This window comes from Poromitra crassiceps, assembly GCF_964638095.1.
Source record: "Poromitra crassiceps genome assembly, chromosome: 2".
In the NCBI taxonomy this organism is placed as follows: domain Eukaryota; kingdom Metazoa; phylum Chordata; class Actinopteri; order Beryciformes; family Melamphaidae; genus Poromitra; species Poromitra crassiceps.
Window position 1 is genome coordinate 24,150,258 of NC_139624.1, and position 20,774 is coordinate 24,171,031.

The 20,774-nt window shown below is 43.8% G+C and overlaps 1 protein-coding gene and 1 pseudogene across 3 annotated transcripts; both read left to right on the forward strand.

The window, feature by feature from the left end:
* The first annotated feature begins 6,239 nt into the window (after positions 1 to 6,239).
* Positions 6,240 to 8,573, forward strand: LOC310771837 (short transient receptor potential channel 4-associated protein pseudogene; annotated as a pseudogene). Its single transcript has one exon. The product of its transcript is annotated as a short transient receptor potential channel 4-associated protein pseudogene (transcript).
* A 1,814-nt stretch (positions 8,574 to 10,387) lies between these two features.
* atp5f1c (ATP synthase F1 subunit gamma) lies at positions 10,388 to 18,926 on the forward strand (the record flags this gene model as incomplete). 2 transcript variants are annotated; one of them, XM_083650940.1, is made up of 9 exons in its annotated part: positions 10,388 to 10,468; positions 11,028 to 11,062; positions 12,614 to 12,745; positions 14,248 to 14,455; positions 15,171 to 15,314; positions 15,409 to 15,473; positions 15,573 to 15,728; positions 18,008 to 18,104; positions 18,768 to 18,926. In XM_083650940.1, exons 1-9 carry the CDS (start codon positions 10,389 to 10,391, stop codon positions 18,769 to 18,771), a joined length of 921 nt encoding a protein of 306 aa, XP_083507066.1. In that variant the 5' UTR covers position 10,388. The 2 variants fall into 2 exon arrangements, with proteins under 2 accessions (XP_083507066.1, XP_083507067.1); XM_083650941.1 differs by lacking the exon at positions 18,768 to 18,926 and having other exon boundaries at positions 18,008 to 18,108.
* Between the last annotated feature and the right edge of the window lie 1,848 nt (positions 18,927 to 20,774).

Consider the following 20,774-nt stretch of genomic DNA (forward strand, 5'->3'; position numbering starts at 1 on the left):
AAATACACTTACAAAACCTTTCCAAATGATTTATAGCCATTTTCTATTACAAAAAATCACTCGTTTTTTGAATTTTCTCCATTATTTTCATCTTTACTTTGTTAGTAAGCAATTATATCCTGAAATATGACATCAGCCAATGTGTCATTCTTTTCAGCAGATATTATAGTCATTCCACACTAAAGATGATTAAAATCAACCCAAAATCAATGGATCTGTGGTGATTTTATTACCTTTATGCTCGAAATTCCTCGAGACATGTTTTTAGTTTTAACAAAACCCTGTACCCCAAAGACAATACTTGTAACACAAGAAATTCAAAACAACAAAATGATTTTAATCACAAAATGTACACTGCATGACAAGCCAAGAAAACAATTATTGTTATACAGCTTTGGATAGATTGTGACCAGTATCTAGAAAACATTAAATTAAACATTAGCTGAACAAAATTATTGAACACAACACATTAAAAAAAGAAAAAAAAAAGACTGGCAACAAGGTCTATAATATAACAAAATTAACTTTGCAATGAACAAAATAACTCAATCACTGTCACTGTCTTCAAGTGTGAGAAATAACTCAATCACTGTCACTGTCTTCAAGTGTGAGTTCAGTCCTTGAACATTTGTTGGGGTCCCCAGTGCAGAGACATGCGATGACACACTTGACATTGGCTCTCACACAAGAGCATCCTCGGGCACACATGCTTTTCTTGCAGTGACAGTATTTGGTGTGTTTGAATTCTGCAGGTTTTGCCTCCTTCAGCATCATGGTTGCCATCAGCTTACCACTGACAAGCTCTCTGCCAAAGTCAGTGGCAACAGGGTAGGTTGGTTGAGACATGTGTGCTCGCTTGCATACAGCCAACTGATGCAGGGCTCGGCGAAGGGGTAACTGGAACGAAGGCATCTTCGGTAGGTGGAAGGCAACGCATGTCTCCTTTGATATTGCCAAAGAGATGGGCTCGCAGTGCATCCAAATTACCACTGAAGTCACTCCTCTCATACAGTGACACCATGTACCGCCTAGCCGCTGTCACAACATCTTCTTTAACATCCAGGCTTTCCCCAGGGTTACCGTATCTGCACAGGGGCAGAAGGTCTTCCAGGTGATCAACGGCAGTTTTGTAGGCGTGCTTTTTTCCTCTTCTGTAGAGATAGCTCACTGTGTCACATCCAGTCAGTAGGTGCTGAGGAGCATGGAGGAAAGATCTGCAGCTTGAACATCATTGTTCACTGCCAGGGCGTCTGCGATTGCATGAGCAGGTAGATATCCATCTTCTTTACCCACAGCTCCTGCAGGCCATCCATGTGTGCAATGTAGTATATGCACATCATGATCACGTCTGTGTCAGTAGCCACCACTACAGCCCGTTTGTGGTGCAGATGTTGTAATGAGTATGCAATGTGGGCAAACATCCTGGTATCTGCCTCCTCATGCTTCTCACAGGATAGTTCTGGAAGCTCAACCTGACAATCTGCTTTTAACAGAACAGTGCGACCAGGATCACGGAAAATTACATGGATGGCCTGCAGGAGCTGTGGGTAAAGAAGATGCAATCGCAGACGCCCTGGCAGTGAACTATGATGTTCAAGCTGCAGATCTTTCCTCCATGCTCCTCAGCACCTACATAGTGACTGGATTCAAGAGTCAAGATTCAAGATTCTTATTGTCACTCCGTAGTACAAGTATCACGTGTGAAATTCTTGTGCTGTAGGCTCCGTTACAACATAGTGCAGTATAACAGTGCAAAAACAGGGCATATAGATGCAAGCAATAACAGTAAACTTTTCCTTTTCTTTTCTAGCGTAGACACCTTAAAACATAAATAAACATTCTGTTTGCACAGGTGCAAATAACATAGGCATAATTATCATATGTAATGGTAGCAGCTGCTACATGATTGTTTATTTGTGTGTGTTAAGGAGTCTCGTGGCCTGCGGGAAGAAACTGTCCCTCAGGTGATTTGTTCCTGCTTTTGGGACCCTGTATCTCCTCCCTGAGGGTAACAGGGAGAACAGGCTGTTGTGGGGGTGGTATGTGTCCTTGATGATCTTCAGGGACCTCCTGAGGCACCGCTGATTGTACAGTTACTGCAGTTCTGGTAGCTCACATCCTGTTACGTGCTGGGCCGCGCGCCTCACTCTTCTTAGTGCCCTGCGGTCCATGGTGGTACAGTTCCCGTACCAGGTGGTGAAGCAGCCAGTCAGCAGGCTTTCAATGATGCCTCTGTAGAAGTCCCTGAGGATTTTTGGCCTTAGCCCAAATTTCTTAAGGCGTCTGAGTCCGTGTAGTCGCTGTTGGGCCTTTTTGACAACAGTGTCGGTGTGGCTGGCCCATGTCAGGTCCTGGTGGATGTTGACGCCCAGGTACTTGAAGCTGTCCACCTTTTCCACCACTGTGCCATTGATGGTGATTGGGGGGTGTGCGCCCCCCCCCCCCCCCCCCTCCTGTAGTCTACAATGATCTCCTTGGTCTTGGAGACATTTAGAGAGAGGTGGTTGTCCTGGCACCATTGTTCCAGGGCCTCCACCTCCTTTCTGTAGGCCATCTCGTCGCTCCTGGAGATCAGCCCCACGACTGCTGTATAGTCTGCAAACTTCACGATGGTGCTCGAGGTTTGAGTCGCCACGCAGTCGTGGGTGTAGAGGTCGTACCAGAAGGGGCTGGAGACGCATCCCTGGGGCACTCCTATGCTGATGGTCAGTGGGGAGGAGGTGAGGTTGCCCACTCTCACCACCTGGCGGCGGTCTGTCAGAAAGTCCAGGATCCAGTCACACATTGCTGTGTTTAGTCCCAGGACCTTGAGCTTGTGCTGTGACACAGTGAGCTATCTCTACAGCTAGCTCTACAGAAGAGGAAAAAAGCACGCCTACAAAACTGCCGTTGATCACCTGGAAGACCTTCTGCCCCTGTGCAGATACGGTAACCCTGGGGAAAGCCTGGATGTTAAAGAAGATGTTGTGACAGCGGCTAGGCGGTACATGGTGTCACTGTATGAGAGGAGTGACTTCAGTGGTAATTTGGATGCACTGCGAGCCCATCTCTTTGGCAATATCAAAGGAGACATGCGTTGCCTTCCACCTACCGAAGATGCCTTCGTTCCAGTTACCCCTTCGCCGAGCCCTGCATCAGTTGGCTGTATGCAAGCGAGCACACATGTCTCAACCAACCTACCCTGTTGCCATTGACTTCGGCAGAGAGCTTGTCAGTGGTAAGCTGATGGCAACCATGATGCTGAAGGAGGCAAAACCTGCAGAATTCAAACACAGGAAATACTGTCACTGCAAGAAAAGCATGTGTGCCCGAGGATGCTCTTGTGTGAGAGCCAATGTCAAGTGTGTCATCGCATGTCTCTGCACTGGGGACCCAAACAAATGTTCAAGGATTGAACTCACACTTGAAGACAGTGACAGTGATTTAGTTATTTTGTTCATTGCAAAGTTAATTTTGTTATATTATAGACCTGGTTGCCAGTCTTTTTTCTTTCTTTTTTTAATGTGTTGTGTTCAATAATTTTGTTCAGCTAATGTTTAATTTAATGTTTTCTAGATACTGGTCACAATCTATCCAAATTAAGCTGTATAACAATACTTGTTTTGTTGGCCTGTCATCCAGTGTACATTTTGTGATTAAAATCATTTTGTTGTTTTGAATTTCTTGTGTTACAAGTATTGTCTTTGGCGTACAGGGTTTTGTTAAAACTAAAAACATGTCTCGAGGAATTTCGAGCATAAAGGTATAATAAAATCACCACAGATCCATTGATTTTGAGTTGATTTTAATCATCTTTAGTGTGGAATGACTATAATATCTGCTGAAAAGAATGACACATTGGCTGATGTCATATTTCAGGATATAATTGCTTACTAACAAAGTAAAGATGAAAATAATGGAGAAAATTCAAAAAACGAGTGCTTTTTTGTAATAGAAAATGGCTATAAATCATTTGGAAAGGTTTTGTAAGTGTATTTCTTAACTTGGTGTTGTCAACACACATGTTCTGTGTACCTGGGATGAATTTATTGACAGCCTACGCAACCCACTGAGGACTTTGAGGAAAAAAAACTTTCACATTTTTCGGTCAAAAAATAAAGGCTTCATATACAAAAATGGCCACAACTTTTCTTCGCGAGGTTTCCGGCAGAGCAGACCTCTCATTCAGTGGACCTTAATGTCCAAATGAATAGATAAAACACAAACAAAAAGTATAGCATGCCATGTCAGGTCCTCTCAAATTTTGGGTGACTGGATCCCTGACTATTTGTAGTCCAGTAAAAATGTCACTTGACCTCACACTAATTGCAACAAAACCAAACTCAACTGATTTTGTATCCTCAATATGTCCTCAATGAAGGAAAAAAAGTGTTAAGGAAATGTATGAAGGGAAATTTTTGAAAATGACCTATATGATGCTACCAAAAACGTTTATTTTTTTATTTTTTTATTTTTTTTATTTTCTCCTTGAAGCAAAAAACACATACAGGATATAAGTGATGAGATTTATGGCACATAAAAAAAAAAAAAAAGGCTTCCATAGGCTTCCATAGGCTACCATCATATTTAGGTCATTTTCAAAACTTTCCCTTCATACATTTCCTTAACACTTTTTTCCTTCATTGAGGACATGTTGAGGATACAATATCAGTTGAGTTTGGTTTTGTTGCAATTAGTGTGAGGTTGACCCACATATTTGCGTAAAATGCCTGGACTATTGGTTGGGGGATAAATGCTCGTCATCATACATCCTCATCATCCTCCTCCTCATCATCATCATCATCATCATCATCAGTATATAAATGGGAGCTAGGGCTCTGTCTGTCTGTTTCTCTGTCCCACTGATTGTCCCACTGTGATGTCATAAATCCCACTGTGACATCATCCCACTGTGACATCATCAGTGATGTCATCAATCCCACTGTCACATCATCAGTGATGTCATAAATCCAAGTGATGTCATAAATCCCACTGTGACATCATCAGTGATGTCATAAATCCCACTGTGACATCATCAGTGATGTCATAAATCCCTCTTAAATCTCACTGATGAAATCCCACTGTGACATCATCAGTGATGTCATAGTGAAAATAATAGAAACTAAAATCGAATATACAATAAGCTAAGTGGATGGTGTTTGGGTGTGGATGGTGTTTGGGTGTGGATGGTGTTTGGGCGCGGCGCACAATTGCTTAACTGTGATGTCACTCAGGCAGTTGTGATGTCATGAGTGATGTCACTCTGAATACTATAATTGGAGAGCCGATGGGACACAGTTGTAGTTGCACGATGGCGCAGTTGCACAGGCGCACAGTTGTACAACTGTGATGTCACTTGAGCAGTTGTGATGTCATCATTAATGTCACTCGAGCAACTGTGATTGCAGGGCCGATGGTGCACAATTGTGCAACTGTGGGGGGGCATGTCACGGGCACTCTCCAGAGTCTCCAGCCTAGAGTCTATTACAATGTAAAAATATTGATGACGTAAACAATGACATACAGTACTGTCATGCTAAACAATAACATTTGCATAAAAACATGCACATGCATAAAAACATCCACCATTATTATTAGAAATCTTGATCTAATCTAATCTAATCTAATCTAATCTAATCTTGCGCGCTCAATTCCTTGGGTGGAGATTCTGGAGATGATGCACATGCAGTTATGGAAATCGCCCGCGCTGCGGGCTCGCAGATGCGGCTCAGCCGCTGCATGGCATCACCCCAACTGTGCATTTAGTGGCTCGAGTAACATCACTAATGATATCATAACTGCCTGAGTGACATCACAACTGACTCTCCCGCTCCCTCTCTCTCCCATTGTGAGCATATGCAGTAGTTGGGCAATCTTGGACTTAAAAAGTCTGATGATAACAGTGTAAATTTCTGTATGATGGTCCTATTTATAACATCAGCCTGGAATAATTTTTTGACATCCAAAGAAGAAGATAGATGAATCCAGAAGAGGGCGGTAATGCAACATTAAGGATGCCAACTGCCACGAAACACCAAAAAGAAGAAGAATTTATGACATCAGTAATGACATCACAACTGCTCGAGTGACATCACTTTATGACATCAGTAGCTCGAGTGACATCACTTTATGACATCAGTAGCTCGAGTGACATAATTTATGACATCACTAATGACATCACAGTTGCTCGAGTGACATCACTGATGACATCACAACTGAACACAACTGCTCGAGTAACATCACTTATGAGATTTCATTTAATGGCAACGCTTCTGGGGTCCGAGTCCCCTTGGACTGGTGGAAAACGGAGAAATTGCAATGGCAATATCATCGCAAAAACCACATCCAGTCAGATTACAGGCAAGGGTTTCAGTCGAGGCACACAGCTCCCACGAAGCGTGCTCCAGGAGAGAGATAAACGGGCTAAGTGGAATGGCATCCCTGCTCTGTTGCAGAAGCTCCACGAGAGCAGCCATCCCAACAGTGACCTCTCCCATGCTCACAGCCTTCTTAAGGTATTATCATCCCAGCTCTCCATGGAGGCCATGTCTTTTGTCATTGAGGACAGGAAGACGGTTCAGGAATCGACCTTCCCGAACACATACACCTTTGACCTCTTTGGTGGAGTCGATCTGCTTGTGGAGATCTTGATGAGACCCACACTCACTATGCAGAAGAAACAACCCAAGATGAACGATGACTTGGTCAAGGACTGCCTTGGTGTTCTTTACAACTGCTGTATATGTACAGAAGGGGTCACAAAGAGCCTGGCAGCCAGGGATGACTTTGTTCTGTTTCTCTTCACCCTGATGACGAACAAGAAGACCTTCCTACAGACTGCTACCTTGATTGAAGGTATTTTGGGAGTCAAAAAGGAGAGGATCCACTTAGAGGGAATCCCCAACCTGTCAGGCCTGGTCCAGAGTTTCGACGAGCAACAGCTGGCCAACTTTTGTTGCATCCTGTCCTTCACCATCTCGGAGCCTGATGTAGGCAACGACGACAAGCACACCCTTTTGTCCAAAAACGCCCAGCAAAAATGTAATGCAAGCCCCTTAAGGGCAGAGGTCAACCAGGTGACCCTGCTGAACATCCCTGGCTTCATTGAACGGCTATGTAAACTGGCCACTAGAAAGGTGTCAGAGGCCACAGTGGCATCAAACTTCTTTCAGGAGCTGGAAGACTGGTACACGTGGCTGGACAACACTCTGGTACTTGAGGCTATTGAGGAGGAGACTGAACAAAATAGTACAGAGTCATCAGATGAGAGCTCTCTGGCCACCAGTCCTCTCAGACACCGACTGCCCCAGTCCATGAAGATCATCAATGAGATCATGTATAAAGTACATGTACAATGTACAAAGGAGGTGCTCTATGTGCTATGTGTCCTCCTCATGGGCCAACAGAGCAACCAGGTCCATAAGATGCTGGCTGAGTTCCGTCTCATCCCAGGGCTCAATAACCTGTTTGACAAGCTGATCTGGAGGAAGAATACTGCTTCCAATCGTGTGGTGCATGGCGAGAATGAGAACTGCGACTGCTGTCCAGAAAGATCCTTCAAAATCCAATTTCTGCAGCTACTCGAAAGCTTCAGCGATCACCATGAGAACAAGTACCTGCTTTTGAATAGCCAGGAGCTGAGTGAACTGAGTGCCATTTCCATGAAGGCCAACATCCCAGAGGTGGAGGCTCTGGTCAACACAGACAGGAACCTTGTGTGTGATGGCAAGAAGGGCCTCCTCACCCGCCTCCTCACTGTGATAAAGAGTGAGCCTCCAGACTCCTCCATCAGATTCTGGCAGGCGAGGGCTGTGGAGAGTTTCCTCAGAGGAGCCACCTCCTATGCAGACCAGATGTTCCTCCTGAAAAGGGGACTGCTAGAGCACATCCTGTTCTGCATCATAGTTAGTGGCTGTCCGTCCCGAGATGTCTTGCAGAGCTACTTTGACTTGCTTGGAGAGCTCATGAAGTTCAACATTGACGCTTTCAAGAGATTCAACAAATATGTCAACACTGAGGAGAAGTTTCAGACCTTCCTGACGCAGATCAACAGTTCTCCGGTGGACTCGAACATGCTGATGCGCTCCATCGTGCTCTCCCTGCACTGCTTTGAGCACCAGACTGAGGATGTCAAAGTGGTGGAGGTGCTGTCTGAGTGCTGCCTGCTGTCCTACATGGCCAGAGTGGAAAACAGGCTGTCCTTCCTCTTCAGACTGGTCAACAGTATCAACGTACAGACACTCACACATGAGAACGTGAGCTGTCTCAACACCAGCCTGGTCATCCTGATGCTGGCCAGAAGGAGGGCAAAGCTGCCCTTCTACCTCAATGCTCTGCGGGAGAAGGAGTATGCTGAGAAGTTCCCCGGCTGCCTGCTCAATAACTTCCACCACCTGCTGCACTTCTGGCAGTGCTACTATCTCAACAAGGATAAAGAGAGCACCTGTCTGGAGAATAGCTCCTGTATCCCATTCAGCTACTGGAAGGAGACGGTATCGGTGCTGCTGGGCGCAGACGGGACTTCTCTGTGTGCCATAGCCACCTATATTGACGGGCCCTTCATGGATCTGGACAGAGATCTGCTGGAAGATTGACCCCCCCACCATGAGAGCTCTGTGTTCTGGAGAGGGAACTGGGAGGAGAGGTTACGGGGTGAAGGGCCACCAGGTGTATGGACGTTGGTGATGACTCCACTGAGCCAAGCCATCCAGGAAGTGCTATGTGACTGCGTTCTGGATGTTCTTTACATCCAGATGAGTCTTTACTATGGACAGAGGCAGCGTGATGTCACGCATTTGATGAGTCTTTACTAAAGACTCATCTGTTACCTGCTTTACTGTTGAATGACTTGTCTGGCTGCAAGTCTTGTCGAAGGCTGTAAGGTGTAGTGTACTAGCTGGTATTACAGCTGCTAAAAAGATGGTTGCGTTACGTTGGAAGCCTCCTCACTCTCTCACCATCAGACATTGGGTCTTCTCCTTTCTGGATGTTGTGTACTTGGAGTTGTCAACTGCCAGAATTAACAGTGCAAGTGAATCCACCTCGATCAATTGGCAGAATGTTGCTAATTCACTCAAAGAGCTCTTAGAATGATCCTCTCTCTACCAGATTCTTTTGATCTGTAACATTCCCTGATATGATGTTCCCCGTGTGTGTGTGTATGTGTGTGTGTGTGTGTGTGTGTGTGTGTGTGTGTGTGTGTGTGTGTGTGTGTGTGTGTGAGATTGTAGAGGTTTATTATTGAGGATATGCTAGTATGTGTGAGTATGCGTGTTGTGTTTGGGATGTGGGTGGGGGGTGGTGCATTTCATGTTTTGTCTGTTTTTCTTTTCTTTTTGGCTCTTTCGTTTTGTTGACGTGTTCAAAATGTCTGACTTTGTGATTTGTTATTATTATTTTTCTCTTCTATTTTTTGTTATGGAAATTGTTTTGTTGAATCTATTAATAAAAAAAATTGGATCGCAAAAAAAACCCTAAAGACTCATCTGTTTGCCATCTGTACCTCTGCGTGGAGGCTGTGCCCTCTGTACCTCTGCGTGGAGGCTGTGCCCTCTGTACCTCTGCGTGGAGGCTGTGCCCTCTGTACCTCTGTACCTCTGCGTGGAGGCTGTGATTGAAAGATGAGAGGGGTCATAACTTGCCTGGCTGTCGTCTTCTCACCTTTTTCCCTCTGCCTGAAAGGAAGAGGGGGAAACGGTTTGCCCACCCCAGATCACCCACATTGTATAAACAGACAATTAAGCAACCATGGTAAATGACCGATGGTGGTTTGCTTTAGGTGAAATTCAAATAGAGCCTTTTATATGAGCTATACAAAATTCTATGTAAAAAAAACGATATGATTCAACAAATTGTTAGAAAAAGGCTGTTTCTTTTCACATGGACATGAGGTTTAGAAGTGGCCACAGATTAATAGACTATCACCCTGATGGTCAGCTGAGTGGTTTGCCACAGTGATGCCAGGAGGCACGGTCCTCACCCTCCTCACTACCCATGAGCTCTCTGTCCACAGTGTCACTCCACTGCCCGACCTGCATGTGGGGGGGTCTTTTGAAAGAACAGCATTTTCATTTGATCTGTACTTGGGTCTGTAATGTTAGGTAACTAGTAAACTGCTGTATAATAAAACATTGCACAGATAAAATTTTTTAATTGTTTAATTATAGTATGGAGAGATACATAATGATGATGATGATGGTTATTATTTATTATCATGTGTATGATAATACCCCTCCGCAGATGCTGGGGTTAGCTATATGAATAAAAACGGGACGAAATGTGCTTTTACCACTCAGTTCGTGAGAAATGATACTTTTTGTTGTTTGTTCATGTGAAAGCAATGGGTTTATACGACATTTCTGGTAGTACTGGAAGGCAGCATTCCTCCATTTTGCTGCTGACACTTGCGCATGCGCAGTCCTGCGTGTCTGACCTTCATAGAAGTAACCATGTTCGCCAGGACCAGCGCGCTGGTATTTGCCCCACAATGGTAAAGTTGATTTTAAATGTAGCCAACGTTATTGCGTCTTTTGTATTTATAGTTCAGGTACACCATTAGATTGAGTCTGCTAGTTGTAGTCGCTGGTAAACCCAGTTATTGACTACAAGGACATGCTAACCTGCAGGCCACGGCTAATGAATGACAGCAGTGTGCTGCAGAGGGAATGTCCAAGTTCAGTCAGCTAAGCTAAGCTATTAGCTTAAAGCTAACGCTAGCTAAACTGACATTTAACTTGCCTAAAAACGTTATGACATTGTGTTAGTGATGAACTGGCACCGGTTTAACGTGTTTTCAATGCGAGATCAAATCCGTTCACCACATAATCTAACACACAGCCAGTAGAATTACTAATGACCAAAAAGCCTTTTCTGTCTGTCACTACTCTGTGTGTGTGGCTAGCTGACGTTTGCTAAGCATGCAGCGTAGTAGTGAGGTAAAATGGCATTTCAACATAAAGCCTTATATTTCTATATGCGATAACTGTTTTGCAGCGATGACAATGCTAGCAGCAAAAGCTCCAAGTTAAATGCATTGTTTGTGTTCGCAGTGGGCAGGTCAGGAACATGGTCACCTTGAAGGACAGTAAGTACTTTTCTGTACACTACACATTCTATAACAGCATCTTGTTGACCTTTACCATCACACTGATATTCCTTAGTCTCACAATATGATAGCCAAAAGATAATAACACAACATACAACATCTATGATCAGTAGACTAAACTCTATTCGTAAGTCAGATTCATGACTTTGTCAGTTTAATCAATAATCAAGATAGTTTATTATGCATGAAATGGAAACCTTTGTGCAGCTAGTCGACACGGTTAATTACAATCACACCAATACCCTACCATCACACCACTATCACAAAAACCCAAGAAAACACTTAAGTATGTGGTCTTGCTAGTTGATAGCCCCATAACGTGACGCCGCTTACTGTACTCCGAAATATTCTCGTACAGTAAAGCGGCGCCACACAGCGTTAGAATCCTCAATAAATAGGTGGACAAGGCTGTTCAAAAAGCTCTCCTACCCGTATCCGACCTCCGATTGCAGATCCGAAGATATGATCGTCCGCCTAGTGAAGCCAGTAATTTAGCCGGAACACCGGCGCTGTTAAAATGATACTGCTTGCGTGAAACAACCGTTTAGAAGCAGTCTTTGCACAGCCTGTGCCATATTGAGGACAGGAGAAGTGCCGACGGGAACCTTGGGAGTTTGAGTATTTCATGACATGTTTTACTTCCCAGGTGCGCTGGATTTGCGTTGATCACTGACAGCCGCCATCTCCGTGTGACTGCATGTGTTGTTTGCTCGCCGCGTGCAGCGGTGCACCATGTTAGTAAGATCAAACACACCCTGCTGTAAATTCAGCGCAGGCTGTACGGGTAGGAGAGCTTTTTGAACAGCCTTGTCCACCTATTTGAGGATTCTAACGCTGTGTGGCGCCGCTTTACTGTACAGTAAGTACAGTATAAAGCGGCGTCACATTATGGGGCTAGCTAGTTGACAGCTTAACATACCTTGTATAACATGGCTTAAGACTTTGTTTCTAGGAACCACTATAAAAGTGGGCATACAAAAAAATCATTTCAATGAATCTCAACTAACTAGGGGAATTGGTTCACACTGGTCAACACAGTGTATTTTGGTTAGATACAATTGGAAATAACTGCAGAAGAACTCCTAAATCGTAAATGGCCTGCATTTATATAGCGCTTTACAGTGAGTAGTACATTGAATTCACCCATTCACACACATTCATACACAGATGGCAGCAAGCTACCACACAGGGTGCTGGCACAACCATCGGGAGCAATTTGGGGTTAAGTGTCCCAGTGCCCAAGGACACTTCGACATGCAGACTGGAGGAGGCGGGTATCAAACCACCGACCTCTCTTATCCAAAGTGATTGATGGACGACCCGCTCTACCTCCTGAGCTACAGCCGCCCCTACATATATAAAAAGTTATTGAAATAAGTGTTGGTTGGTGACGTATTGCATGCATGCTGAATTGGAGAGTATCCTACTGAGTCATACATGATCTTTAAACTTGTTTTACAAGGAGTGCATGTTTGCTAATAAGCGAGGTGTCAACAATGTTCATGTTTGTGATGTCGTCTCTTCCTCTAGTAACCATTCGGTTGAAGTCCATCAAGAACATCCAGAAAATCACAAAGTCCATGAAGATGGTGGCTGCTGCCAAGTACGCTCGCGCTGAGAGGCAGCTGAAGCCCGCCAGAGTCTATGGCGCCGGTGCTGTGGGTATGTATTATGTATTTATTTCCTATTAAAAATACATTTCCTCCGCAGCCTTGTCAAATTCAGTGTGTTCTGTTCAGTGGACCTCACTGGCCAAAATGGCTGCCACAGTGACTGTAGTTCATGGGCCCCACCTCCTCACACTGTGGACACTGGGGATAAATATGTACTATGGACAAATAAGACTGGAAGAAACAACTGCATGTTTCAGCTGTCTAATGTTGTCATTTCCTATGTGCTATAGATATCTGCCAGTGTGCATTATACGCTGCTTTTTCATGCTGTCCTGAGTCAAACCTTTGATTCTGTTGTTAACAAGTGGGATGTCATCCCCTTATCATCCACCCTCAAATTGTTCCTTGGATATATCTCAATCATCTTTTAAACTCCTCTGTCTCGTCCTGTCTTACTCCTACCTTCTGTTCTGTAATTCTCTGTAGTTCTGCAAATAGTCCCACTATCCTTTACAGCCCTCCATCCAGCTATTATAAATATACATGAACCATAATGTTTCCTTGTCTTAAAAAAGAAAAGAAAAAAACAAGAAAAAACACGTTTCTAAAATCAAGGGGAAAGGGGAGTTGGAACAAATTGAGGCACAGGTGGTCAGCCTGGCTCTGTCAGTCTCTAGCTGAATCTCAGGAGCTCACAGGTAGTAGCAATCAGGGATAGTTTGGTCATCATCTATGACGATTCCGTGACCGTGTCAGTTGTGTCTTCTATGATGTCGAACCAAATCAAACTGCAACACGGCTTCCTCTGCCAAACCCTGACCTTGTGGCCTGGTATGTACAGCCTGCCTCCATGTAACTTGACAGCTGTCAGAGGAACTTCTCAGGTAGTACAGTTTTACTGTCATGGTGCAGTGTCAATCTGCGGATGGACAGAGGGGCTTTTCCTGAAGCTGGAAACATCCTACAACGTCAGCCTCGACTTAGAGCATTGCCGACCGCCGCTAGACCTACAGTATATACTTGATGTCTGCTTGACAAGGGGGTCGCAGAGGAGTCCCCAGAAAAATGAATACATTTTGTGATTTCACTCGGAGAGTGATCCTCAGTATTTTTTCCTGGCAGGACAAAGTCAATAGGAGAGCCGCCTTTACCACAAAACACCAAAAGCCACCCCAACCAAGCATATCTGCTTACTAATGTCAGCTCAGAGCTGGATAGGGAAATCCTAAATTGACAGACCCAGCTGATAACCACCTCCGTGGTATCGTTTAGCTCGATTGCGATTGTCTGCTCAAGTCGAACCAGATCAATGGGACAGATCCTGGATCTGTTTATCCTCCATTCGTGGTATGGGCCCCGGAATAAATTCTCGTCTTCTTGAATCTGCTGATGAGCTGCACTAATGGTCGTGTAGCCTCAGCTATTTATGGAGTTTATTGAGTTGCCTCAAACGGCGCATACGGCGAGGGCTTTGGCGTTGTAGCGCGTTTTTCCGTTTGAATCAGCCGGGTTCAGTGGATCAGTAAACGTTCTCGTCTCCTTGTGGTCTAGCCCTGTACGAGAAGGCTGACATCAAAGCCCCGGAGGACAAGCAAGCCAAGCACCTGATCATTGGTGTGTCGTCGGACCGCGGTCTCTGCGGCGCCATCCACTCCGGCGTGGCCAAGGCCATCAAAGCTGAGATCGCCAACCTGAGCAGCGCTGGCAAGGAGGTGATGGTGGTCAATGTGGGAGACAAGCTGAGGGGCATCCTGCAGAGGTACGGAAGCACAGACAGCCTCCCAGTCATTCAAAGGGGGAAGACGATGAAGATTTTAAATCCATTTGAGCTAGGGATGCACAATATTTCGGCCATCATATCGGTATCTGTCAATGTTATACATTTTTTAATATATCGGTGTCAGTCCGATGAGCAAAATAACAGCAATGTTAATAACAGTATTGGCCAAAAATGTCATATTGAGAGGAAACATTGTAGTAAATCTATGATTTATGGGCTTTTCTAAATGTTTTGGAAATGAAGAAAGACATACATTTTTACAATTCACAATGTTTACATGTGTTTTTTCAGTATGCACCAAAGATCATATCGACATCACTAAATATCAGTTATCAGCCACAACGGCAATATTAATATCGGTTATCGGTATCTGCCCAAATTCTGTGCGTCCCTAATTTGAACAAACATATACTGTTTTCATTTAAGTTCAAGTTCAACTTTATTGTCATGCAAGCTATACACAAGGCACAGCAGAAACGAAATTACGAATGCATCCAACTGACAAAAATGTAATTTCAGAAATAGATGGCCAGTCTTGGAAGTAAGGACCATCCTAGTATAGATTACAGAAATCTGCCACTAATATTTATGATGTCACACATGTTCCAATGCCGCAAACCTGTAAGATGTTTTTATTCAAGCAAAATGGCAGAACCTGTGTGAGTGCTGAATATGAGTGCCTCTTCCTCATCAGGACCCACTCAAAGCACATCATGCTGAACTGCAAGGAAGTCGGCCGCAAGCCCCCCACCTTCACTGATGCCTCCATCGTCGCCAGTGAGCTGCTGAACTCCGGCTACGAGTTTGACCAGGGCCAGGTCTTCTTCAACAAATTCAGGTGTGGAAGGCCTTCCTCTGCTTCTCGTGTCATCAGTTTCACATGATTTTAAAATGGTACAGCAGCTGTACATCCTCCCTTTCTCCTCACACAGATCCGTTATCTCCTACAAGATGACCAAGCAGCCTGTATTCTCCAACGATATTGTCGCCAATTCAGGTAAGGTGTGGGACTTGGAGAGCGGGATTTACATTTCGAGTCTTGAACGTCCCAGCCAGTGATTATGCATGTTTGCCCCCCCCCCCCCCCCCCCCACAGAGACCATGGGCATCTACGACGACATTGACGCCGATGTGCTGAGGAACTACCAGGAGTTCGCCCTGGTCAACATCATCTACTTTGGCATGAAGGAGTCTACCACCAGTGAGCAGAGCGCCAGGATGACCGCCATGGACAGCGCCAGCAAGAACGCCTGTAAGACCCTTTTTACATCGAAATGAACCCTATGCAGTTTTTCTTTAAATGCGGGTAAAGCCGCTAAAGTAGGCGATAGACCTATTTCACTGGGACCATTTTCTGCCGAAAAGGCAGGGTAAACACAGGTGCAAGCAACACACTAATGAGGGTTTCCCAATTCCAATCATTGGAAGTTGGAAACCCCGTGAAAGGGGTCTATTGACTCGTTATACATTGCCTCCCGACCCTGGGCAGCTGTTCTCCAGCTGTTTTCAGCGGCTGTCACCAGGTTGCGCACTGCACTCATCCATGAGCACGTAGCCTAGATACGTTGTTATTCTTAAAAAATAAACCAGTAGGTTGCCATTGTTTCCAATACATCAACTGTGGCAGTGCCACAATATCTGCATGGCCGGCACAACATCAACGGTTAATCAATGGATAGAAATTGATGTAAAACTCTGTAATGCCTCCTGTCTGTCATTTGGTGATGCAGTAGCTCTGTACTCAACCTGACAGTCCGTCTCCCGTTCTGAAACCCATCGTAAAATAATATAAGTTGTTAATCATTATTATAAGAGCTGAAGTTGTACCGCGGCCGCTATCGGACTTACTGTACTTCAGGATGTCTGTGGCACATTTTTGAGTCCCTACTGGAACAGAGCATCACACCTGAAGAAGAGGAGGAAGAACTTTGGAGAGCCAGTTGACCCAAAGCAGAAGCTAGCCGTATGTCTGAGGTAAAATAATGTCCAAAGTAATAACTGAAATAAGTCCATTTTGAACACATTGCCAGCGCATTTGGCAAGCTGAGCATACAACATAGTGTTCTATAACTGAAGAGCAGGGCTGTCACTTTTTCTTAGAAATTTGAAAGTTACTTCGAACATGTCAAAAAAAATTGAGCAGTTAATTATCTGTTGGAATAAAAAAAAAAAATCAATAATAAAAAAGGAAAACTCCACTCAATCGGGACGCGTGGACGATGTTAAACAAGCGCACCTTGTGGGCAGCGGCAATTAACTTTTAATATAATCGGACGAATTAAAGTTTGTTCAAACTTTATTTTTTGGAAAAAGTGACAGCCCTACTGAAGAGTGAATCACTTGGTGTAAGTTCATAATCGAGACATTATTGATTTCACCTATGGTTACCCATAGAGTACCGCAGGCGCAGGGATGATGTATTTTTGTAGGCTTAACCAGAAATCATGTTGGTTCTAAGGGGGAAAAGGCTATGAGGTTTGAGACTGGGGATTTCACTTGAATGCATTAAATAAGGTATGTGGTTAACAAAAGTTTATGATACTGCGTACGGACTTTGTGTCAGCACGATGATCTTCACAAACGTCAATCACTTTTATGCTTTTTGACGCATTTTCTAAAAATCTCGTTAAGAAAACGCATTTACGTTTCACAAGTCATAAAAGTGCTCCTCGTTTGAGTGCTGCTATTTCCACTCATGGAGTGATTGTTTTCTCCAAGTATCTTCTGTAGCTGAGCACCCACAGCCAAGCAGGCAATTGAGGAAGCGCACCTGTTCTGCATGCATCCCAACAAAGGCAGCAGTTTCATAAACTTTTGTTAACCACAGACCTTATTTTATGCATTTAAGCGAAATCCCCATGTTAAATCCACATAGACTTTTCCTCTGATGAACCCAAGTGCTACTTCCGGACAGCGCTCTATACGCACCTGTAGACAAATATAATTAGCCTACTGTATGTAGCCGCCTATGTAGTCTTCACTCCACCACAGTATCATTGGCTACGCGACACTATGTGTTGTCTATTTCAACTAAGCTACATCCTTGTTTTAATAGCATACTTTTCAATCAGACACTTCTAATGCTCCTCAACAATCACAAAGTTCACACGAGTGCAGTGCAGAGACTTCATTGCATATTCCACCAGTTGGGTTCCATTGGACACAATGTAAAGACAATTTATAAGTAATTAAATTAACCGTAAAGAAAGTAAATTTTCAGCCTGTGGGAAACACTAAGTCGTCCATTTTCGGGGGTACCGATGCAGCATCGCGCCGGAAAAGAGGGGAAAATGAGTGCGTCCACCCAGGTGTCGCCTTCACAGCTTTCCACCTTTGGAGAGTCTTTGAACCTGGGAGTGAATGCTGATTTTCACAAAGATGTTAGTGCAAGGTTTTTTTTTGTCCAATATAAAGGGGCTGTGAGACTCAGGACGTCCTGTCTCACACACACTTCCCCATTCACTTCTTTGCCTTTTTCTCACCCTTCCATTTAACACCGATTCACACTGGATTGCTCTCCCTTCCCTCCAGCTGAGATGATCGACAAGCTGACCCTCAAATTCAACCGTACCAGACAGGCCGTCATCACCAAGGAGCTCATCGAGATCATCTCCGGAGCCGCCGCTCTGTAAGCATTTTGAATGTCTTTCCCTCTCTCTCTTTCCATTCCACCTCTTCTTTCATTCTGCCGTTCCTCCCGTCTTCCTCCCCCTCTTTCATTCTACCTCTTCTTTCATTCTGCCATTCCTCCCATCTTTCTCCCTCTTTCATTCTACCTCTTCTTTCATTCTGCCATTCCTCCCGTTTTCCGTAGTTCATTTTGTGGATTTTCCTAAACGCCTCTCCCCGTCTTTCATTCTTTCTTCACTCCGCTAACTTTTGTGATCTTTGAGACACCTCCCCCCCCCCAAAGAAAAAGAAAGACTCTTTCCTATGCATGTCTTTTTTAATTTCCAAAAGCTTTTCTTTCATGACTAATTCTCCCCTCTGACCTCATCTGCTCCCTCTCTTTCACCCTCTGGTGAACCCAGGCACTGAGGCTTGTCTTTCTTGACAGAGGAGGTAACGTCTTTAGAGTAGACTGTCGCCTCAGCGCTAAGATCCCTTCTGGGCTAGTTTGGGTCTAGATGTGTGTACCATTAAATCCTCTGATATAATAATAGACTTGATACCCTTTAGCTTTTCAGAATCTCTTTGAGTCTTCACCCCCCGTTAGACGCCGTCCTCATGTCTGAAGTGGCTGTTTTTTTTTCTTCGTTTTTCTTACTATGCTTTTTCTTTGCCTCTGCAGATAAACGGGCCAGATCGTCGTCTCCATCGTCCATAGCTCCGGTATACTTCTTCAAAGTACTTTCAGACAGCTGTCGTCGAGTTTATGATTTGTGCTTCTAGTTCTATTTGTAAAATATATGGAAAAAATAAAGCTCTTACAGAGAAACGTTATACCCTCTCATAAAGTCCCTTGTATGTGTTTTGCCTCACAATCAATTCTTGTGACCATGACAGATGAATGTTGATGCTTGACCCATACAGAGCTCATCCTCCTCAGGTGATGCTTGACCCATACAGAGCTCATCCTCCTCAGGTGATGCTTGATGCTAAAGGAGAAATAAAACTGCTTTCAAAGGGTCATCGCCTTGACATGTTATTGTCAGTGTTGTTGTTTTTTACAGCATTCAGGGGATAGAGTTTTTAGATACACATAAGACATGAAATGAATGTTATCAGGATTAATGGCAGCCATGTAGATTGGCTTTACTTTTTTTTACCATGTGTAGATTTGCTGATGGGATTCAGGTTTTCTTTATCTTAGGGATGCACGATATATCGGCAATCGTATCCGTATCGGCCGATGTTAGTAATTTTTTAACATATCGGTATCGGTCCGATGTTGCAATGTTAATATCGGTTATCATTATCAGCCAAATTCTTCACATTGAGATGAAATAATGCAGTAAATCTATGATTTATGGGCTTTTCCAAAAGTTTTGGAAATAAAGAAATGCATTACTTTTTCAAATTCAGTGTTAACATGTGTTTTTCAGTATGTACAAAATGTGATGATCATAAAAATTAGGTTTTATACAGATCATATCGACATCGGTAAATATCGGTTATCGGCCATAACAGCAATGTTAATATCGGTTATCGGCATCGGCCAAAATTTTCATATCGGTGCATCCCTACTTTATATTTATTTGTAATAACCGTTAACTTCTTGGTAGCAATTTTAATAGTCAACATGGTTTTCAGTAGGAATCAATTGATATCAACCGATAATTTGTGCTGATATTCAGTCTTTAAATTGGACAGTTTTCATATTTAATTTCAAATATTACAAGTGTACAGTGTCTCCTCCCGAAAGCCTCTGAAAGTGCGTTCAGACCATCATGGGACACTGCACAAACTTGAAAGCCAAATGTTGAAAATCATAGTAATGAAATTCTAGGTGTGCAGGTTTCACTACAGGTGTTACAGGGTGACGCTCTTGACAACTGTTGATGAACAAAGGAACCTCCATTATGTCAGGTGGGTGACATCAACTGGCAGATAGCTGATTTTTAATAAAAGACAATAGTGGAAAACCAATATACCAGTTTAACCTGAGTTTCCAATGTATTTGTGTGAAATAGCACCAAGATCGGGACTGACCATTTATATAGGTTAATTTACAGTAGACTTTTCTATATAAGGACGGCTCTGTTAAATCAAAAATGACAAGCTTGATTGCCAAGGAAGATTAGTAAAATGGCAAATGAGAATAACGATAAGGAACTCTGGTCAAGATCTAAATCAAAACTTTAAATAGTAATGGCTTATTGGCATTTCCGATTCAGGTATCAAGAGCACTAGAGTTTTAGAATATTGCTTCGTACTCTCTTATAGCCTTTACCATTTTCACTTGGCTTCAGTCTAATGTATGGTTGTTTTGCCCCGCCCACAGAGGTTTAACTCAACCAATGACATTATTTCTGCCTCTTGAGAAAAGTTTATAGATGGTTTCATGGGAAAGTCTGTTGCTAGGGAACAGTTTGGAGTCCAAACCTGGAGCGTAATCTATTTCCTCTCAGCTATTGTATTAGGAAACACTGCCACAGGAAATAAACTAGTGGTTAGAGGAGACATCCTTCCAACTGTAAAGGAAGCTGAGCTTGACCTCTGACCTCCCTGTGGAGGGGAGCAGATCTGACCTCTCACCCTCCTGTGGAGGGGGGGAGGCAGGACAAAAGGGAGTTTCCAGACAGGCATCAATAAGGAAGAACTTGTATTTCTCACCTACAATATGTTTGATCTACTG